The sequence below is a fragment of the Xiphophorus hellerii genome, chromosome 4, assembly GCF_003331165.1.
Source record: "Xiphophorus hellerii strain 12219 chromosome 4, Xiphophorus_hellerii-4.1, whole genome shotgun sequence".
In the NCBI taxonomy this organism is placed as follows: domain Eukaryota; kingdom Metazoa; phylum Chordata; class Actinopteri; order Cyprinodontiformes; family Poeciliidae; genus Xiphophorus; species Xiphophorus hellerii.
In genome coordinates this window covers 9,176,988-9,201,177 of record NC_045675.1, presented here as the reverse complement: position 1 = coordinate 9,201,177, position 24,190 = coordinate 9,176,988, and the positions used below count along the sequence as shown (strand labels likewise).

Sequence of the window (24,190 nt, the reverse complement as noted above, 5' to 3'; positions counted from 1 at the left end):
ATGTATTATTTAAAATACCGCAATATGACATCTATCTCCCAAATAAATGGATGTAAGCTTCCAGACAGCAATGTATATGATTTCTAGATAAAAATATTAAAGTCTTTAAAGTTTATACTGGGATTAAGTTGTAGAAACTATCAAAGAGAATTCCCAATCTCTCTTAAAACGTGGAAAAAGGGGCTAGGCACAGCACATTTTATTAAAAACCAGTTAAATCCGTGGAGATTTCAATTACGACTTTAATGGGAGGCTCAAGTTCAATACCCATGCATGTTTTAAACGCTGTCTCTGTTTGTGACTACAATGGGCTCCATCAGTTCATAACAGCAGACACATAAAAAAAAGACTCTGCTATCGCTGCTCTTTAATGTGCTTCCCAGCCGATGGTATCTTGGTTGTGATAAATATTCATGGATTGCATGTGTGGCGATGTAAATTGAAATGAAAAATTCACATCCCACATGTGCCGCCAAATAGGGTTTGGCGATTAAATAATACACCAGCATCCAAACAAGATCAGACGATGTCAAAGCCCATCAACTCAGACCACAACTCTTTTTTTCTCTCTTTTCTGTACTTCTCGTTCAAAAGAATGAAGACAAAGACTCAACACACATAGCCACACAGCAACAGCAAGCTTGGTGGTGCATAGTAATCTAAAACAACACTGAACCAAAGCAACATATTTTATTCCCACCCCACTGAGGCGTGTCTAAGTTTGAGTTAGGGTTGTGCACATCTCATCACTTAAGGGAGGTTTGTGGCCTGCATCAACAGACCTCCTCTCCTAAAACCCCCTCATGCAGGTTCCTATCACTTCCACCCTCAAATTGGAAGTGACAAGCCACTCAGGCAGAGGTGTCTTCAACTCCCCCTCCCCACCTTCCCTGCCCAAATCAACAGCCATGCAGCCCCACTCACAGCTGTCAGTTTGATTACATATCAGCATGATGGGAGAACCTTAGGAAAGAAGATGTCCAGCTGGAGACGGACCACTAAACACATCGTCTGTCCTTCTGCAGCGCATCTGCCAATACACATCGCACCTGTCCCAAAAACAACACAAAACTCTTTTCTACATCTTCATTGCCCTCCCACTGTCCTCCGGAAATTTATCAAGCTGCCTCTTTATCCACTCTGTTCAGTAAATTACATCTTTTCCCATTTTCTTACAAATTTATTCGATTCTCCACGTTCGGTCACTATCCTTTTTTCCATTTTTTCCTTTCTTTCTCCACATTGAGCACAGTTAAGTTTCCTTGCTTGTGCAAGTTCATTCCTAACACAGCATATTGAACTACCTATCTTTTACACTTGTAATAATCAGACTGTCATATTTTATTATGATTTAAATGGAGCGATGTAAAGTAATGGGAAGTACTTAATTATTGGAGTTTATGAACTCACAACTTTGCATGGGCCAGTGAGAGAAACTCACAGTAGTATAATAATGAATGAAAGTTTTATACATCACTGTGTATGCATAAAAATGTAGTGTAACATTAAGAACACAATAATTGTACTTGTTTAAGAAAAACAACATTTATGCCCACTTCTTCAAAAATATTTTCACATTGATTATTGCAGTGGTAATAATGTAAGATAATTATACAAAAAAACAAAACATAATACCAGTTAGATTTAGAAGTGGTTTTCAAGTAAAGACACTTTTGTTTCAGAATTTAATACATGTTTACTTCAGTTTCAAAATGGCAATAGAATGACGAATGATTCTCCCATTCCTGGTTTCTGGAAATGTAGATATTTCCAAACCATGAAATTAGTATTTCTATTTAGTGAGGAGGAAAAGAGTGTTAGTCTTCTAGGCAGTTTTCTGGCAGTGCACACATTGTTGTATGCAACATATAACAGAAGAAAACTGTTTTTTATAATTGAAAATAATTGAAAATGTTAGAGGTTTTGGACATGTAAATGTTTATAATCTTGGTAAAGCTTGACACCGGTATCCGGCCCATCTCTTAATTGTTTAGCATATGGATAAAAATGCTTAACAACTGACATTTTTGTCATTTTTTTCCCTTGTGTCTCACCAGGAATGAGCTCTCCGCGGCAGTCCAAAGAGGTACGTAATGACTCTGTTTCTCCCAACACACAGTCACATAGGTTTCTTGTGACTTGTTATCTATCGGAGGGGGAAAAAAGTGATTGTCAGCCTTGTACCTCTCAGCGAGTCTGATAACATCTGTGTCGAGATGCTGACCCTACACTGTCCCTGCAGTCGCTTTACTGAGTAGACAATCCCACTTTACCAAGGGCAGGTTCCTTTCTTTCTTTCAGTTTTTTTCTCTCACAATAGGAGTTTTTTTATTATTATTGCTTTTATCTATACAGCATCAACACCAAGGATTTGTTCGGTTTTATAATGTTTGTTGCAAACAGAAAAATATGACAATAACTATGGAGAGAACAATTCCTGATTTTCCATTGAAGCTTTAAGAGCTGATGCAATAAATACTTTTCAGATAGATCTGTACTTTAAAACTAATCACTAAATATTGAGATTGTTGCATAGTTACTTTGATAAATTACATACTGACAATTTACAAAAGACTTAAATGTATAAATGAAATATTTGAGGTTTTTATTTGCCTTAATAGAGTCATAAGCCAAATATATTACTTCCTATAAACATTTCAAAAAGAACTTCGCTCTCCTTAAGAACTGTGTTTCTTAAAAGGTGCATAAAGCCATCTTCATCTATTTTTGAGTGTAGGATTTGACAAAATCACCAGTCATTAAAGAAATAGAGTGGCTACATTTGGCACTATTGGGTGACTGCTTGCATTTGGCCTCTAAAGTATAAAGTTTATCTTTTCAGGGGAAAAGATACTTAACTTAATTACAACTCAAAACTTACTGAGTATCAGCAAACACAATCACATTTCCAAGATTGCTGTTCAGGCTTGTGCGTTTGAGGAAGGCTCATTCTTCCCTCATGAAACTTATTCAGCTCAGAGATGTTCTCTCAATGCGTGGTGCGTTATTGTTTTGTCTCTGCATGATCCACATCAACAAAGGATTTGTTGTCAGTTTTTAAGCTGTGAGGAAATATTACTTTGTTTAGGTTCATTGTTCTGTCTCAAGCTGACAGACAGTAACAAAAACATTATTTTCTGAGATGCCCTTTTTAAATATGTCCTCCTTTCTCCACTATCAGTTTAGAGTGTTTGTGATAACACAGATTGTAACACATCTGGCTGCTACTCAGAACTTCTTGTTTTAACTCACTAAATTTTGTGATTTGGCACCAGCTTGTCTGTCATTATGGTCGATAAAATGTATTGAATTTGGGCAACAAATCTGAACAGTTCTAAAGTAATTAACTATTAATTAAGCCGGTATTCAAAGCAAAAGTCAACAAAGTTAATTGGAACCTTATTTTATTCTTCATGATCTTTAAGTTTGCTTGGTAAGTTGAGTTATTTTGTGACTTTTTATCAACGCAATAACTTCTCCAAAAGTTTTTTCCTGAGGTGATGTCACCGTGGTATTTGTTCACTAATATTCTCTAACAAGCATGTTTGGTCTTTAAGATGCATTCATTATTTTTAGTGTTGTCCAAACGTTTTGCAAACACAGCCAAAATCGGTAAGTTGAAAGCATTCGGATGTCATTTTTTTCCATATTAAAACACAAAAATTATTTTATTTTTAATTTTCATATTTCTTCTTGCTTTTACCTATTTTAATCCAATTAAGAAAACAACTAAGTATTGCAGGTGTTTGGCTTAATAAAAGGAAGTCATATTGTTTTCCAACTTTTTGGGTTTTGTTTTTGTTTTAGTTTGTTGTGTAAAAAGTCAAGCTACAAGAAATACGGTTGACAAAAGAAACATCATTTCCATTTGCTGAAAGGCCTAATCTGTGCCATTCTTGTACTGCGGTCAGGGGCCACACAAAAATATCCCAAGGGCCCCATTTTGAACAGCCTTGTTTCATAATATGCTGACTTGTCCTCTGCTCTTCTAATAAAAACAGCTACATATTAGATATCACATTAAATAAACGGTTGGCATGATGATTGGTCCTTTGAGCCACATGCAGTTAAGTGTTGAGATAGTTCACCAGTAAGAGAGAGAGAGAGAGAGTATGTTTTACTTATAGAAAATTCATCAACTAGGTTTTATGGGCTCTCAGCTGACCCTTCTCCTTTTTCTGATGTATTCATCAGCAGCAAGGAGACTTACAGCACAGCAAAGCCTAAAGAAAGGGATATTGCAGCATAGCTTTCTGTGTCTAGCTTGACTTGCACATTAAACAGACAGGGAGGAAACACTCCCTATTTTTCTCCCTTTATATGTCCCTGCAGATGAAAGAATGTGGCCTTTTGAGTCAGAAAGATGAGGACCGGTGATTTATGATGGCCCTGTCACCTTGTCTGTAGTAAAACTAAAATTATACATCTAGTCCATTGGCTTAATGATGTCATTACAGCATTTAATTGAAATAAAATGTCAGAATGTGTGATGGCCTTAGCCGTCGTCTGATGATAATCAGGCAGTAGATGATTCTAATTTACATTCCCCATTCAGTGTTTATAAGACATTTATATGATGTTACAGCTCCGTTTATTGATAGGTCACGGATTGCATTGAGCTCTATGTGACATTTGCAGTTCACAAAGTTATACCTTTGTTTAAGCAGTGGTAAAACAGCACCATCAAGTGACCGATTTGAGAATAAAACCTGGGATAGACGTGGTTTTTTTTGTGTGTTTTTTTTTTCAGACAAGCACACTCTTGCATGCTTATTCCCATTTTTAGCACAAAGTGTATTTTTTTGTTTCGTCTCTCACGTCTGCTGCTTTTTCATTCCTTCTGTGTTGTCATTGTTTGATCAGGGCCTCCAAGCTGCAGAAGCCAACCCCGTCTCCCCAATGCAGCACCCGAACGTTGAGGAGAGCAAACAGAAAGCTACCACTGTCTCCCAGGAGCAGGATATAGGTACCCCTCAAATCACCAAGAGACAACGCAAACTACTGAAAACAAGTCCTCAGATCACTCACAGCAAAAATGTCTCCCTAACATCTCTTCCTGGCTTTTCTGCAAAAGGGAGCCTGAGTAACCTCTCAAGCATCTTAGAAACGCGGAAGCAGGTAATGAAGAATATGTGTGCAAAATATAAAAGCGGCATCTCAAGGACGATCACACCGGATCATGTGAAATACATATATGTGGAGGAGAAATACAAGGTATTGTACTGTGAGGTGCCCAAATCAGGTTGCTCCAACTGGAAGAGGACCCTTATAGTGTTGTCGGGCAAGGCGTCCAACCCGGACAGCCTTAATCATGAACAGGTACACTATGGTGGGTACCTCAAGACGCTGAATAGATTCAACCAAAAAGAAATAATGCACCGTCTCCAAACCTATAAAAAATTTATGTTTATCCGTGAACCCCTGGATAGGGTTGTGTCAGCATACAGGGACAAGTTTGAGAATCCCAATGACTACTACCACAATCTGTTTGGAAAACCCATCATATCAAAATACAGGGTGGCCCCATCTGCAGAAGCCCTTAAAACTGGCAATGGGGTCACATTCAAGGAGTTTGTGCAGTACTTGCTGGATGGCCACCGACCAGTGGGAATGGACATCCACTGGGAGCAAATGAACAAGCTCTGCCACCCTTGTCTCATAGACTATGACCTGATCGGCAAGTTTGAGAACATGGGGGAGGAGTCCAACTTCCTGCTGCGAATGATTGGAGCACCGGACAGCCTCAAACTACCTAGTTTTAAAGACAGGAATCCAAAAGACGTGCGGACCTCTAAAGAGATCACAGAAAAGTACTTTTCCCAGGTCAGCTTGATGGAGAGACAGAGAGCATACGACTTCTACTACATGGACTACCTGATGTTCAACTACTCCAAGCCTTTTAATGATCTTTACTAATCTATCATGTGCCATGGATCTTTAATCAGTAACATTCCACATTTACATCTCTACCATAGTTTTAATCTTAACACAAATAACAATTTATGCGCATCATTTGGTTCTTTGGACCCAAGCAGAGACCAAATATTTGGATTTAACAAAACCTGTTTTTTCTTGGAGGGATTTTTCCACCACAAATATCTTTATCATAGTATTTAAGTTGTATTAAATTGTCCAACTAATCAGTGATTTAAATAAATGTGCAAACACAAACAAAGTGATAGAGTTAATAGACTTTAATCTTAGTGTGAGTCAAGTAGGCGTTGTAATAGATGTAAGGGAGTGATGGGCAACAACATTTACAGTGAAAAGGGTTAAACAAGTCTTAATATCAGACAAAGAGGACCTGAGTAAAGAAAAAGAAAGCAGTTTTTAAATAAGGATTTCATTTAATAAGGTAAAAAAAAAAAGCATCCAAACCAACATGGAGGTTGATTTGGATAAAAAAGTAATCGCTGCTCTTGTTAAAGTTGGATGAAAAAGTAATCACTGCTCTTGTTAAATCATGAATTGACTGTGCTGCACCCACAGCTGATTACTGTGAGAGCTGCAGAATCAAGATGTAACTCTCATAGAACCTGCTTTGCAACATTGACATGGCTAAAAGAAATATCTCAAAAAGTAATACATCTTTCCCCAATCTTAAAAGAAAAATCATAGGAGAACAAAGCTAAAGTGAAAACTAATGCTCTCCCACAAAAGAGCACAAAGGTACATCTTACATTGTCTTACAATACATTCAAAGAAATGGAAATGTTTGGGAAAATATTCTCAAAAGAGATGAAATGAAACAAACTATTTGAAAGTTCTGCATCCCGTTGCGTTACATATAGATAATAACCTTTCGGAATATAAATATCTTACTGTGGCTGCTCTGGGGCCTGAGTGACTTGCTGTAATTGTAATTCTGCTCTGTTGGAAAATCCAGAAGGAAAATGTCTGTTCAGTTTGTGGTCTGCTCAAGGGCACTTGGGTAGGAACATTTATCAAAGTTCACCAGCAACTCCTCTGGCTCAAAACAAAAAAAGGTTTTTCTCTCTACTTTCAATAGTTTACTTGAAAGTAGAGTGAGCTCTCCAGAGTTTCTCTACAAGCTTAACAAAAGATAATTATATTTATAAGAAACGTTTGTTGGCTGCTTTTTTGTTCAGTTTTGCAGTTAATTCATGATTTGAAAAGGATTTTAATTACTTTTTCACATATGGCCAGGTTGGTTTGAACAATTGTATTTCTACATTGTTTCTCCTCAGTTAATATTTTCTGATATTAGAATTAGTTTGACAAGCAAAGACATTTGAATGTGTCAAAAAAGCATCACAGCTATGTAACTTTGAATTACTACCATTTACTTCTTGGAAAAAAAGTTTCATTTCTATTGGCCTCAGTTTTTGAAAATCAACTCCTTTTATTTTGAAATTTGAAATGTTTTTCCATATATTATGTGACTTACAGTAGGTCAGCCATCAGTATACCTCTGTATATGAGTTCTAATGCAGATCATTTGTGTAAATGGCTTTACTAATATAAACTATAACAAACTTATACTCTTAATATTAAGAGTAAAAAAAAACAAAACTTTAAAATGTGTCAAATGCTGCCCGCTTGAAAGCTGTGTGCACTTATTGTAGCATTTTTATACTTCTAACACAAACATAATGTATATGTAGTCTAACTCATAACTGTGCTGTGGGTCCGCCGTCACCAGAGGTTGTTTCTGGAGGTTGTTGGTGTAAATGCAAGGCATCTCTATATTTGCAAGGTAAAAGTTGTTGTTGCCAGTATCCCTGTATGGTGGTGGTGCTGACTTGCCAGTCAATCAAATCCCTCAAAATGAAATGAGCAGCATGCTGTTGTTATGCAGACAAAACAGTTGCAGTTGATTTCAGTAATGTTTTCCTTGAAATATTGGATGTGGATGAGGAAAAGATTGTGGCCAGACTTCACCATCAGCCGCATTAAATATCTCCTGAACAGCTTTCACTTCCAGATCTCACGCCGTCCGTAGCCCTATTTATATGAATCACATGTAATCTTCACTTCTGTACAGGCTTCTTTCTGACTCTACTGGGTAGAATTGTATAATGGGCATTCAGATGACTATATATTTTTCTATGTATTTCTAAAATCCATGTGAATATAAAAAAAGGTATATTTAGTGCTTCTTGGTGAAAGTACGTTCAACTCTATTTGATGTCATTTATCTCTCTTTGAGTAATATTAGTGTAGAGTGTTGTGTCACTGAAGAGTTTCTTTCCAAAGTTGAATATCCACCAGCAGAAAACCTTTCTGAAGTCATAGGAACAAATTGAGCACACAAAGATTCTGCGTAGGTGAAATTGTAACAGTTGGTGGTTTAAGGTGCGTTTCCACTGCAGGAACCTTTTCCAGGAGACAAAGTTTTTTTTTTACCTTGGTTTCTTCTTCAGAAACAAGGGCCAAATTAGATAACCACGGTAGAAATATATGCAAAAGCTGTTCTGATAGAGGTGGGAAAAAACTGATGGGTTTTGAGCTGTGGATGCAAAATATTTTTCACAGGTTTTCACAACATATCCCAGCATTCTGTTTCAGTCATCCCAGCTTAACCTCTTTACAGTTAATTTAAAATAATGAGACGAGAGTAATTATTAATGGTGTTTGCAAGCCATATAAATCCACTCGCTCTTGTTGAGCATCATGTTAACATTCAAACACATTAATGAAATCATCTAAGCTTGGTGGTTAATTGAATAAATTAAATAAACCACAGACTTCTACTTTCAGCCATCTGTGGAAATTGGAGAGTAACATTTTTATGTACACTGATTTTTAGACATTTTAACTGTCAGTGTTACAATACTATATCACATATTTTGAGATGCATTAATTAAGTTATCTTTGGTTCTATTTTAGTTTAGCAGACACATTGAAGCTGGTGCAGCCTTTGAGTCCTGTTAATGGAGGCTTTAAGTTTTAAAACTCAGTGGATTTTGTCCCTTTTCCTTTTCTCTCCTTTGATTCACAACAAAATCTGCCAAAGTAAAAGTTGCAATTACAACTTAAAAATTGGAGTAACTCTATGTAAACTATAAAGAATGATCACAATATCAGATATTGTTGTCATTGTCAAAAATAATAGTTTTCATTGTTCGAATTTGAATTTCCTTCCTTTCCCCACACACAACAAGACAGAATCATCCCAGTTCACATAAAATCCATTTTAATCTCTCATTTCCACAAAGTTTGAAGTGGTGGTACTTGGTACTATAAACCGATATGAACCGATCTGATCTCCTGTTGATGTGGGAAAATATCTGTGTCTCAGCATCAGCGGACATAATTTGTGAGTGACCACAGACAAAATGCACATAAAATGCAAGAATAAAAAAAATGTTTCCAGGAAATTAAGTCCCTCTGAGATAATTCTGGGTCTCATTGTGGAAACGCATCTTTAGAGAAGAAAGCATCTTATTCTGGAAAAAAAAGGATATATAAAAGTTTGGAAATAAGCTCTTTAATTATTTAAACTCTGATGTATGATGAGCTTAATTCCACCTCATAACACATCTTGGCTCCTGACATTTTTTAACCCCAAATTAGTTGTGTGTGTGTGTTTAGTGGATGCCACTGAATGAGGTTTTTAGATCCTCGACACAAAAATGCGTCTTTCACCCTTCTGAAAGTGTATATTATAGAAACACTGCGGAAATACACTGGAGCTGCACTATCATGTCCATGATAATACACCACTGATATATTCCTCACACAGAATGCAACTTTCAGGACATAAAAGCACAAAAAGTGCGTTCTGTTTGGACTCGAAAGTCAGATTTTCCAAAGTCGGCAATCATCAAGTAACCTAGCAGGTTCAGTATCTTATACAGCTTGTGAAATCTGCAGATGCTATTGATAACACATTCTACACTTTATATCTTATTAAACCAGTTGCACTTAGGGTGATGTAAAATATCTATTAGTAAAAGTGTTCCTTTTAGTGGTTTTAAACACTTACGATGGAGAGAAATGCATTGTTATTGTCTTGTATTGCTAACAGTAGGTAGCAACACAGCAACTAGTAAATCCTACTTTTCCCAATCAGTGCGACATCATTCCCAGATCCAAGCTCCAACTTCTTAGACAAACAGAACGCAGCTTAAGACTTACTTTTAGTTGTTGTTGTCATTTGTCTCTATTTGATGCAGGTCACACTACTTAATGTGCACTAACAGTTTCACTCATGCATATTTGCACTTTGTAATCAGTTGCTAAATTACATTTTAACTGTAGAATTAAGCATGGCTTTAAAATTAAGTGAAAAAAATAAAAATTGTTCAGACTGTTGGCTCACTGTGAACCTTCACTCTGACTAATAGCTGAAATGAAGGTTGAGGTCTCTAAATTACCATTTACATTTACATTGATTTAGTTTTAGCTTGCAGGTTAAATTGAGGGGGGAAATGGCTAAATTGTTGACACACAAGACAATAACTTCAAGGTAACAATTTGATATGACATGTAACTGAAAAATATTAATGTTTTTACCCCTATTAAAACCTAATTAATCATTATTCTGCTTTGCCCTTTTGCTCTCTTGAAATGTTTGTGTTGAAAAATGAATAATGAGAAAATGTATTTCTCTGTTGAATACAATAAATTATAATTCATAAAATCTATGCCACACATTATAACAGGTTTCATGAAAACAGTGTCACCAGAACAATATAAACTTTAACTGGTGTTAATTATATGAACATTTTGTTGAGACATACTTGGTTTCATTGCCAGGTTCTACCTATTGTTGAGGTTTTGGGTGAAATCTGTCCTTTTTGCCAAGCTGTTGCCAAAGCAGTTATTGCATTATGAAAAGTGTTGTTACACTGTTGTGTTGAGAGAACTTGGGACAAATTTATCATGAGCATAACTACAGTAACAAGTGAATGTATAACCTATTCTTGGTGCAAATGTGTGAAACTGATTATCTTAAGCCCTTTGCCTTATTTTTACACTGCCTATCTAATGGTGTATTTCAGGAAGACCTTTTTCAGGTGGTTATTTCTGGCTGATGAGTGTCTACTAATAAAACTGTCTTTTAGCATATTCTCTGTGTTTTCATTCTTTTATTTTCTTACTAGATTATGTAAAGTCAAGATTTGTTTCAGGACAATGCATTCTGACAGATTTTATGTGCAATACTGCTGTCTATTCCTTTGACAGAACTTGTCTAGCATAGTAGATAATTGATAGGAAAGAAAGGTTTTAGACTTTTCAGAGACATAAACCTTTCCTTTGGGATTATCTTCGGTTAGATTGTGAGGTAATAGGTCTGCAGGAGAGAATAAGATGTTCATCTCCCCACCAACACCCTCCAGCTGCTTCCGGTGGACTCCATGTTGTTCGTAAGCCAGAAGTGATCTTTCCCCTGAATTCTGGATTTCCCTCAGGGTCTCCTCCCCCGCATGGGATGTACCTGAAAACTCTCAAAAGTTAGCTTTCCAGGAGGCCTCTTATTCAGACACACTAATCACCTCAGCGATTTTCTTTTGATGTAAAGAAGAGATTCAAACCTTACCTCTCCTCCTGAATAACAGAGCTCTTCAGTCGAAGTCAAAGACTGAACACAAACACCATAATTTTAGACGCTTGTCTTCAGGATCCTGTTCTGTCATAATCCAAATTAGGGCTGTTAAAGAATATTTTAGTAATCGAGTACTCTATTGAATATTTTTACGATTAATTGAGGAATCAGATTTCTCTCTCTCGTCATCATGGTTGCGATCGTGACAGCCCGGTTCCAACAGCAGAAATGCTGTCCAACCATCGCGCCACGCAATTCAACAATGCTTATTTGCCTTCAAGTCCTGACAAAACACCACACAATTCATCATCATCATCATCATCACAACAACTCATAGGCGTTAGTAAGAGCGCTGCCCACCACAAATAATGATCAGGGTGGAACACGGTGCGCTACATAAAACATAAAACAAAATAAAACATAATTTAATGAAGCTTCGAGGCAGATAAATTTTCCTCGAGGAATTTTAATAATCAAGGTACTCGAATCATTCGAGGAATCATTTCAGCCTACTTCAAATCCCATGACCACAGGTAAGGCTAGGAACATTAACAAACCAGTAAATCAAGATATCTCCTTCCTATCTCCAATTTTCTATTCTCTCAAACTCTGTGAATGGACATCAAGATGTTTGACTTCCTCCAATTGAGGCAGAGCCCAAAATGGAAAGAGAGAAATACGTAAGCTCAGATTTAGGAGAGCAACTATGAACTGTTACTTTGCAAACTAAAAGTCATGGTTTAATGACACCAACAAAATCAGTTATTTGCAAAACAAATGCTTAGACAGAGAAGTTAACAACCAGGCGTACTCCTATTAAATCTGCAGTACGTAACTTTTACAAAAATTTTATTTTTTTATTATTATTTTTTACATATTTATTGAAACTGTCATGTTGTGATAATATGAGACAGATACTCTGAAAAATTGAACTCCTCCATCTCCTTCTACTGTGGTTTGCAAAAATGCACTGGTCCCAGTCAGAAACAACCAATCAGAGCCGGGAGGCGTGTCTTACTGATGTCAATCAACCTCCTCTACTCTGTTCAACTTACCATTAAAACACCTTACCAAAACAACTTACCATTACAGGAAAACCGTTCATCATCAGCGGCCATGCTAACTAGCATTGGTGGCAGCTTATGTTGTGGTGAAGCATCTGTAGCTTAGCAAAGAGCAAGCAGGAAGGGGGTGAGCACAAGAGTGATTGACAGCGCTTAAACCCTCCTCCTGCCTCTGATTGGTTGTCTCTGACTGAGTGCTGTACTAACGCAGGTAGTACTGGGAGCAAGCAGAGGAGCTTCATTTTTCTCACAGATTATCTATCTTATATTACACTGTCATAATGATAATTTTAGCAAATATGAAAAAATATATATTTTTACAAAAGCTACATAATGCAGCTTTAACTCACTGAGATCTCGTCTGGGAACAGTTCATATTCTGACACAACTATGACAATCCTGACACAACTCCTTCGAAGTGTTTCTAAGGAGTCTTTTGTCATTTTTATTCAGAAAAGGGTTTTTTTAAATAAACAATCTTTTATAAAACTTTACTTAAAAATGAGAAATTATAATTATTTTACAAAACCGATGCTGTTTGTACAAAGAGTAAAAGCAAAGTATCAAATCACATAAAGACTTGATACTTTGAGAACAACCTTTCCATCTTGAGCATCCATAAATTAAATCCTCATATTTGAAGGTTTCTGTCTGCGACTCTTAAGTTGTTCCACATCTTCGTTGGCCCATAAATTCCCCTAACTCTGATCCCCATCAGATTTTTCTGTTGCTGGTAAATATTCACTCCAGCACAGGCCTGAGGTGTTGAAACCAGCTCTAAATGATTGTTTGGCATAAAGAAATCAAAGTTGTATTAAATTCCCTGAAGGTGCTCACATCATCTCACAAATGCATGTTTAATGTCTACAAGTGCAACTTTTTTATTCTGAGATGCAAGTCATTTCAAATTGCAGCCTTTATTCTTCCATCACATTGCTGGTGCTTGTCGGTTCTGAGGGAAAGGATTTGTTTCATTTCCATTCTGTGATTAGATCAGAGCCGGTACTTTACGGTCTCTGAATGTACAATCATGTTCAGAAACAACTCTCTCTGTGGCAGCAGCCGCATTTTTAAATCACGCTAGCATTTCATCTTGTAAGATGCCATTGTTTTGATAAGACAAACAGTGGTGCTCTCTCCTTTGTCGAGCTGTTTCTATGAATATGAGATCATGTGTGTGCTGCTGTGGCAGATGAATATTGCAGCATAAATTGATCAGACTGTAGAGTTAGAAATTTGATTAAATGCTCAAGGCTTATTTTGGCAGCAGTATTGTGCAAAGTCGTGAGAGCACTTTGGGCGAAGCTAAAACTGCATGGAAAACAAAAGCCATCCATTTACCTCATTAGTGTGCATGGAAAATCTTGACATGCTTTGAAGAGAGCATGCTTGTGTTGCTAAATCAGCTTAAGGGCCCAGAGCAGACATACAAGAGAGGCAACCAAACATTTTCCCAAAGTGATAATCAACCTTCCCTCAGTTGGCAGGACTGACTTTGCTCTATTTTTCAGGCATTATTGTACTGACTTCCTCAGTTAATCTTCATGTTTGCCTTCAAGACAGCATTAACATGGCAGATGACAGGTTCCTGCTGATTCTCTGACGACAGCCCTCTATCACACAAACACAACACAGACACACATGTGTACTGTAGACAAAAGAGACACTCACTCAGCTGCTTTCACACCTTCATGAGTATCAGCGCCTTTGAAAAAATCACCAACTTGCTGACAGAAGCAACTCAACTTTAGGTGTTGACTTTCTTGCTTTCTCAATAGGAAGGTTTCCCAACCCAGAAACAAACCTGACAATAAATATCTGCTATTATCAGTACTATGTATTTTCCAGTCACATAGTGCTGTTTTATAGCACAACTTCCTGTCAAGGTAATTGATAAAAAGCCCAGGTTTATTTAAAATTTTTGAATCTAGGTCATGGCTAAAACTACAGTAGGGAAGGGGAGAATTTAATCCTCCTATTAACGATCTGAATACTTTAACAAAAAAATTGTATTTGTTTCTTTTTATCTTGTCTTTTCTTGTTTCTTGTTCACATTAGTGCTCAGCTAGATTGAGATTTTATCTTATTGGTATCTCAAACCATTTCTGAACTTGAAAAAAAAATTTGGTAAAGTTTTTTGAGATGACATTTATTGTGAATAAATAAACTTGACTGAATTCAATTGAACTGTTTTCACAGAAACAGTTCAATGCTGAAAGAAATCACAGCCATCAGGAAAGAAGTCTTTAATGTTATGTATGTTTAGTGTACATTTCCCAATAATCTTATTTAGATTTTTTAAAAAATATATATATATATAATAAAATAAAAGGTTAAAGCTTTTATTATGAGCATATTTAGACTGAAAAAACAAATTGTTTCCCCAGTTTCTGGACAGAGTCAATGCTAATATCACAATGAAGACTTTGAAAAAATATTATCACCCTGCAGTTAATCTGTTTTTGTCTCATCTGAAACCTCAATTTAGTTCATGGATATTATCTGCAAAGTGTAACTGAAAGGTTTTTATTCTCAGGTATTAAATCTAAATAAATAATCAGTGTTTTTTTCCCCCTTTCAGTTGTCAGATCTGTTTTTATGCAGATTTCATTATCATGCATGCTGTAAAAGCCACACATCCTTGAACAGTATTTTCTCATTTTTCCCAGGACATATGAAGCACAGCCACATGATGGCAGTGCTGCATCTGATATGCTACAAACGCCGAACACTGCTACTGCGTTTCCCAGAGTGATGCTCAGTCTTTGACATGGAGGTATGCACAGTATAGAAATGAGCACTTTTTCAACCAATTTGCCGTCAGCATCTGTCAGACTGCTATCTTGACACTAAAACATCCACAAAAGTCCTCTAATTAGGCTACACACTGAAATAGACATAAATTATGCAGCAGTTTTGATGAAGTCGAATCAATAAACACAGGTTTTATAATGAGGTCACGCAAGCTACTGTGGGCTGAGTGCTTCTTTAACCTTGAGGCAGTTTTGCTACTAAGCTGACACAGCTGTCAAGAAATCCTGAAACATTTGAGTTGATAAAATGCTGCATTGCTTTGCTTTCTCGTATTTATACCATCATGCCTCCCCTCAGGTTTAATGACAGCATATTGCAGATGTATTTTTAATATGAAAACACACCGAGAGTTGAGGAGAACATCTGGATGATGATGTTGATGGACAGGAGAAGGAAGGAAGGACTCTGTCATGAGAGTGCTAGAAGAGAATGATTACACATCGCATGTTATTATTTCAAACTCACCTTTGACCCTTGCAAACCAACTTGCGTATTTTCACAGTTAAGACATCTGACATGGATGCTGAATGAATTACCATTCTTTCATTTTATGGCATCAGAACAGAGGTGTGAGCTTTTTTCTGATGATTTTATCCTGCTGTGTTTAACACTTGTTCCTGACTGTTCCTTCCTAAAAGGAGCACAGTGTTCCAGTATTGAATGCAGTGATGCAAACTCTCTTGGCTGTGCAAAAGGCATCACATACCAGCATCTAGGGTGCTTAGAAATGTGAGGAAGAAACAATTTAGCAAGTAACTCCAATTTGTCTTGAAAAACCAGAGTTTTCAAATATTAAAAATAAAAACTTATATCTTTCGCTATCTTTTGTGTGGATTTTGAGGAGAAAGGTATTTGGTGTGACCAACATTTGTTTATAGGCCCTTTCAATCTGATGCCCCTAAATAAAGTCTGATGTAACCAGTTTCTAACAGAAGTTATCTAAATTAACTTAATAAGAAATGCCACTGTTCTGTGAAGGCCTTAGCAGTTTGTTTGAGAGCATTAGTCAACAGGAGAACATTATGAAGACAGAGAGAAATGTCAAAAAGGTCAAGGATAAAGTTAAAGAAAAGAAAAATTCCGTTAGGTTATAGAAACAATATACAAAACATCTTACAAATCACCTTTTAAATCCAATTTGAGAAAATGGAAAGAGTATTTAACAATGTTCCCCAGTTAACCCAAAAGGTGTGGCAACAAAAACATTAATCAGACAAAAAAGATGGTAACCCTGGAGGAGCTCCAGAGATTCAAAGTTTATGTGGGGAAATTTTTTTGACAGGACAGCTATGACCCCTGCATTAGCACTTTTCTTCATCTCTCACCGATAAGCTGGTCAGAGTTGATCAGAAAATGAGTGAATGAAAGTAAAAAAAATAATAAAGCTGCTCAAGCATTGATCATTACATTAGATTTAATTTGTGAAAAAAGGTAATCAGACAGACATAAATATAAAGTTAGTTTGTTATGTTAAAGAATAAAATCACAAATGACTAAAAATAACACTCCATGGTTAAGCAAGTAAAGACAATGGATGAATGGATTGAACATACTTATTCTTCTTTTTGATGATGAAAAAGGTGGGTTGAGTTGTCAGAAACTGTATACACGTGACAGTAGTGTTATTTCAAGATCATATAATCAGAAATAAAATGTAAAGCAAGTAAAAGTAACAAGCTATCAACCTTCTCTATTTAGAATGACTCAGGCGATGTTAAAATGCAAATTCTTTCATCCTCAATCATTCAGCAAATCCAGGCCCAAGAAGTGGAAGGCTTTACTGAACAACTAAAATCAGACAGCAAGTTCAGGAAGGAGGATGCCAAAGATAAAGAACTACCTACATCCAGTTCTCGAGGGATACTATTCTTCAATTTTTAGCTGCATCCCTTTAAAAATATATCAGAATCAAATAAGTGACTTGTTACCAGGCTGCTGCTGAACTGAATAACCTGCTGATGAGGGATTTCATCCATTTTATTCAGGTGTTTTGGAGAACAGATGCATCCAAACGTTGTTGAACTATGGCTCTGGAGGGCTGGACTTGGGCATCCTATTAGGGTTTATAAGATAAAAACCTAATAAAATATGTTGAGGTTTGTGGGTATAATGTGACAAAATATCAAAAAATGGAAAATAATTTTAAAAGGCACAGTTTATCTGTATTCCTGAACATTGTATCAGTAACTGACTTTCCATTACAAATGTGCACAGGCCTTTTCAATATTCTGCTAATGTCAAATTTCACAATTGCAGTGTTTCTATTAAAAAGAAATGTGATTAAAATCACATGTGGATAAGTTTGTTCACAGGATAAGTCATTAAAAAACATCCTGCATCATGATCCTCCAACTACTTCCTGTCATCTTCTTCTTTGTGGTTTTCTGCAGTGGCAAAATCTGGTTGTTGATTATGTGAATCATGGTTTGCCAAAAAAAAATTTCCATTGCAGTTTTGAGAACTAAACTAATTTCAGTGCGGCCAAAAAGAGACCTCATCCCAGCATCAAAACTTTTGATCAAAAGACAAAAGTTATTTCAAAATTTGCGTGTTTCCTTTAAACAAATTTATTTTCCAAATGTCAAATTGCGATAAAGTAAATGTGTGGGTTTCCTCACTCTCATCTCCCACAAACATCCAAAGGTTCACCAGCTTTAACCCTCTCCTGCTCCCTTTAAAGATTGAAGGAGCTTTTAATGAATCATCCTCCTTCTCCCATCTTGTTCAGAGCTGTGCCTTCCCTTCTTCAAGCAGCGTGAGTGATGAAAGTGACAGAAGAGACACCTGCCCTAAACCACAGCTGATAAAGGGGGCGAGAAACAACGAGGGAAGTGGAGGGAAGTGGGCGCCATGCCTGATGGGAGAAACACACAAGGAGGGAACAAACTTGCAGAGACTATCACTTATAGTGACAGGCCAGGAGGTGCCGTGCTATTAGCAGGCCGAAGGGCAGGCCCAAAGCACAGCCCGTCCCACCTAGGATGGATGGGCCTCTCTCTTGGGACTAAATTAATACTGGGAGTCGAGTGAATTGCTTTTGGAACAATGTCCTCCTAAGGAGCTAATCAGACAGGAGTTATCTAGGAGCGCCTGGAGGCTGGCTGCAGCGCTGTGGCTGCCTGGCAGACGGCAGGTGCACCACGCCGACTCACAGCAGCTCGCTCATGAGCAGGGCACAGTGTGGTAGTGTTCATTAGACAATGACAAAGTTTCCAAAGAGGAGAACTTCCAGAGCAAAAAAGGCAAGGCAAAGCAAGGCAAAGCGGAAGCCTGAACAGAAAGGTTCTAACCATGAATAAAAGAAAGAAGAAGTTTAATGTTCAGGTAAGATTTTTGATGACGTGGCATTAAAATGGATTTATATTCTGTGTGGTGGTAAGGGGCTACTTTGCTTCTTCGGGATCAGGATGACTTGCGGTTTTTGAGGAATTCTGCTGTCCACCAAAAAATTCCGAAGGAGAATGTGCGGCCATCACCTTGTGACCTTAAGCAGAATCTCATTGGGGATTTATGGCAGGACAAATGATCTGAAGCACATCACAAAAACTCAACCATGATGCTTTTTAAAACATGTAAGTTAAACAAAAAAGCAAACTTAAGAGACAAATATGTTGTCATAGCACCATGTTTTAATTCAAGTCAACAAGAAAATTGAATTCAACTTGATGGGAGAAAGGCATATTACATTAATGTATTTAATATCTCAGAAAGCAACTTAAGAAAGCATTTGGTTCTTTACTAAGAAATGTTTACATTTCAGTGGTTGATCTCATGTTTAGATACAATAAGCATCCACTTAAATAACATAAATAAATGTTATTTTACTCGAGGAACAAAACTTGACATAACGAAACTGTGCTTTATAACTGAAAAAAGTTAGAACACCCTTCAACCAAATTGGCACTATTACACTCTTTAGCTGAAATAACTTCATTTAGACATTACTTGGAAGTATCTACCAGTTTCTGGCATCAATTTAAAGAAAAATTGCTCCACTCCTAAGTTTCAGCTGTGACATAATTGAAGAGTTTCCTTCATGAACAGGCAATAATCTCAATTAGACGTTACATTTCTTGATTTTCCACCAGTTCTTGGTGGTTTACTGGTATATTTTGGTCATTGTCATGCTGTGGAACCCAGTTCTGCTTAACCTCACATTTTTTTCCAATTGGTATTTAATTTTTCTCAAGGAATGTCGGATAAACGATAAAATGAATGGTGTATTCAATGACATATGTTCACATAGCAGGCAAATGTGACACAAATCCAATAATTCAAGATTACATCAGTGTGAAAATACTTTAATTATTTCATTTTCAGAAGTTCTCACTGAAAATAAAGAAACAAAATATATAAACAATTGGTTATTAGGTGGTTTTGTCAACACATTCTGCCACAACCGGCACTTTAAAGACATTCATGATCTTGAAACCCTCATGGTTTAGATCAGGCCATATTCAGGTGTTGGAGTGTTTGACAGGCCTAATTACAATCCAGAATCTGTCACAAAACTTGAAAGGTGTGTCTACTTTACAATTATTTTCCAGGAGAACTTGTTGTCTGTCACCTACTTTATTCCTTTTTCAGCAGGAAATGATGTCAAATAGTAGAGCAATAAACTGACAGGATTTCTGGCTCAAACTGACAACTCACCTCAGAGGTTATACACAGGAGTTAGACCTAATGTTCGAAACCATCAGCAGTAGTTTTGGGTGCAGAATGGAAACTTATGGTACTTATGACCACTTATCACAAAGTGAGCGACTTGTTTTCTCACCTTGCATCAGGCTCTCCCAGAAGCAAGAAGTTCCTCCGGCTAGCTCCAGGCTCATTCCTGCCTGGATCCCCAAAGGATGGAGAACATATTCAGTGAACTGATTCACTGCAAAAAACAAAAACATCACAAGTGACTGGCCTTGTATAACTCTGTAAAAAACACCAGGAGGTTAGATACTTATACTATGAGTTATAGTTTCTCTGCACTCAATTTTGTACCATTAATATTTGTTTTCTTAACTCTTTATTGTGAATTGTAGTCATTTAATTAATCCAAGATCCGATTCACAGGAATTATAATCTACAATTTAAGTTACAATAAACTCACACATTTTTCTGCCCTCCTGTTTTTAATCTAGCTTTTATTGTTTATCCTCTGCAAAATAATGCTTTTGTTGCCCTCCTCACCCAACCTTCTCTCCTCCTCCTCTGCTAACTCTCCAGACTTGTTCCTGAGTTTGGTGTGAACAACAGAGCTGAACTCCATCTCCCCATCTCAGAAACTGCAGCACCGGCACAGTTGGAGCTCTTCAGAAAGTCTGCTCAAATCCAACACCCAGCCAGACAGAAAACTCAGAACAATCAGTTATTGACCTACAATTTGTACAAGTCTGTCCTTTTTACAAAATATTAGTTTCTTTACTTGTTTTAAGTTCAGCAAGAAGAAACCTGGGTCAGTTTAAATTGTTTATTATCCTTTTCTGCTGCAGTGGAAATCTATTCAGAAGTTGTTCTCTGCGTGCACGAGTGTGGATAGTATACCTGCTTTTAATGCTACTTCATTGGACTCTAAAGTCTATTTGCTTTGTCTGATTCTACACACTGCCACCTACTGACCAAACAGTTTAAGTAAAGAATGCCTCAAACCAACTGTGGCTGACAAAAAAACAGAAACTGGTGAGATCAGTAACAATGGTTGATTTATTTGTAAACTTGCAATTGCGATACATTGTCTGCCCATTAAAGTGGACATCATGTATCACATCATGTATAAATCATATCACGTAATTTATCTGAAATTACAGTAGTTTAGTTTAGTTTAGTTTAGTATTCACATTTACCTGCAGTAATGCTGCCGCTATAGTTTTCCACACATCACTTCATTACATCACTAAAAGTATGATCCAGTTCTGTGATGGTATGAAGCACCAACATATTAGCAGTAGATTCTTTAGGTCTTCTGACTTTTTTCCAGTACGTAACATAGATGGGATTGTTCACCAATGTTCCTTCTTTAGACACATTTTGATATGTAGTGACCAGTGGTAAGACACTGTGGTTCAGTTGTGTGGCCCTTGTGGAGAATTATCAGTTCTCCATGCTGAGTTCTTGATGTGTGAGACTACAGAAGAGTCAGTGAGTTGAATTCATAAATTCCATTTATTAATACCAAAATACAGCTGGTCCATTTCACATGCCACCTTTAAGAGGTAGCAAGTCGAAATGTCATCCCACAAGAGTTTCCCATTCCCTTTGTTACCCTCTCTCTGAGCTACGCCCCAAAGAGGACGTTACCTAGCTGCTAGTATCCTGTAATCTTAGATTTGAGGACATTTCCTAACATGTCATTTCTTTTAGCATTAGCTTAGCAACTAGCTAAAAGAGATAAAAGGAAAACAGAATTATTTATTCTCAACACCCTCAAAATGTGTTTCTTATTAAAGCCAGTTAAAGTCTTCACCTCGTTCATTTACCGCAGCTTTTAACATAATCTATTGAGGCAAAATCTTCACTTGTGCCTTAATTGTTTCTATTGACAATCAGTTGCCCTGGCAAAGACATAATCAGTGCACCTACCAGCACTCATAATATTTGGTCTGATTAGTGTGTGTCCAAGCATTTGCTGGTTTCTTCTTGTTAAAGGAGAGTTTTCCTCTGCACTGTTGCTACATGCATGCTTGGTATGAGGGATTGCTGCAAAGTCAAAGATACATTGCATGCTCATCTTGGAGGAGAGAATGCTGCAAGTACATATTCTTGATCCAATATGTAGGCATTACTTTAATCAAAGTTTTCTTTAACCAATTTTAATAATAAATTGTACTTTACTGCTTTGTTTGATAACTAGGATCAATTTGAATGTATGTATAATCAGATTGAATTGATTCTTTTATATACAAGTTTTTTTTTTCTTTTGCTAATTAAACAACTTCAGATCAATGGCAGCCAAATTGTTTCAAGTCTGTCTTAGAAACATTTATGCTACACAATTACTTGAAAATATGAATACTTAAGGACATATCATTTTTGGTTTGATTTTTAGAGACACTGTTTTACCCCCTACTGTTTGGTTTATTGGAAAAGAAATAACATAAAGACAAGCAAAACTGCATCACTCTATATGAAATTGAAACAACAAAGCAAAAGAAGAACAAATATCACATCTTTCGTGTATGAAAACTGGATTTTCACCAGCTAAAGTTGGTGGGATTGCATGTTGTGACCATAAAATGTCATCAGCCAGCAGCCTCAGTCCCTATCAGGCTGTCTGCTGCACAGAGCACTCTGCACTAGCCTTGGGCGCTGGCCACACTAGCAAGCACCCTTCCCCCCCTTCGCCTCTCTAGTCTCTCTTACTCTGTCTGTCTCCTTTTTTTTGCAGTGACCCACCCTTCCCTTCTACACCCACCCCCTCCGCTGTCACCCTCAGGGCGCTTGGCTTCCATAGTGTCAGTGCAGGGGCCTCAGTGTTGACAAAGCAGCGGGCCTTCAGAAGACACATCAAACCCTGTCCCTCCTCTGTGCTGTTACTGAGCTCCGCGAACAACAAAAGGACAGGGACTCCAGTTCAAATCTCAGCCCTTTATGGGACACAGCAACATGGCTGCAGACAGAAGAAGGGCCCTGGAGGAGGCCGAACGTTGTGGGACTTCCAAACATCAGTTCCAACCATTCAAGATAAAACCCATGTTTTTTGACTGTTGTGATGACAGTGTTCTGATGGATGACTGTAAATATAAAGCATAAGTCAAGGCTGTGGGTTGATGCCATCATGACACATGCACTCTAATGAGGACTGTGGGTGCTCCGCAGTGCCAGGGACTTCCCCCCGAGGCACACAGAGTGGGGAGGAATGGTATGTGATGCATACCAGATGTGATCGGAGACATCACACTGTTCACGTTGTTACTGCTAACCAAATAGTAGCAGCAACCAAAGCAAAAGATCATTTTTCCTCTGTTCACACATTCAAGGCATGAAGCTGGATTCTCTGGAAGCCAGAAGCAGAATAACACATTTCACAAGATTTACAAAAAAAAAACTTCAGAGAGGATTACAGTTTTGGGGAAAAATAGAGACGGTGATGAAAACAGCAGCAGACGAGGAAGAGTGAGCTGGCCTCATCATGAGGATGAAGAGGAAATGTCAAACTTTTTAACATTTCTGCCAGTGTTTTTGTAGCATTCGTACTCTAGCATTTGAAAAAAAAAAAGCGTGTAAATGTAAAAATGATGATCAACGCTTTGCTACCTGACCACACAGAGTTAACAGGTTACAGGTGTTCATCAAAGGTTGTACATTGGTTCTGTGATTAGAGCTTTAGACCACTTGATGGCAGCAAAAGAGATTATTTAACTAAAATGCAGGATAGATATAAAACATCCTTCAAATGAGAAGATCAATGCCATTGACAGCTAAAAAAAAAACACTATTTGTGTTTTAATTTATTTTTCAGGCTCAACTAATTCTAGTTTAAAACAAAATAGCAGCAAATTATTGTGATTGACTCTTAAATCAACACTTGTTCTGGTGTGAGAGAAGTATAATAGACCACGAAAGAAAGAAAGATGTACTTATGTATTTACAGTGGTTTTGAAAAAGAATTCACACATCTCAAACTTACAATTACAAACTTAAGTTGGGGTTTCATGTTGTATACCAGCACAAAGTAGCACAGACCTTGACTGTCTACCTACATTGATAGGTTGTGCAAAGAGAACATTGATAAGAAAAGTAGCCAATATGACAGTGGTATCTTTGGAGGAGCTACACCTGTAACTCTTAGAGAAAAAATCTGTTGTAA

At 37.2% G+C, this 24,190-nt stretch overlaps 1 protein-coding gene across 1 annotated transcript in view; it reads left to right on the top strand.

Annotated features, from left to right (window-relative positions):
* Window positions 1–11,034, top strand: part of chst8 (carbohydrate (N-acetylgalactosamine 4-0) sulfotransferase 8) — a 181,550-nt gene extending 170,516 nt beyond the window's left edge. Inside the window, exons 3-4 of the mRNA XM_032560899.1 lie at window positions 2,058–2,086; window positions 4,864–11,034. Coding sequence (XP_032416790.1) covers window positions 2,058–2,086; window positions 4,864–5,916 — 1,082 coding nt within the window. The 3' untranslated portion in view covers window positions 5,917–11,034. The remainder of the gene's footprint in view (window positions 1–2,057; window positions 2,087–4,863) is intronic.
* Window positions 11,035–24,190: the final 13,156 nt, after the last annotated feature.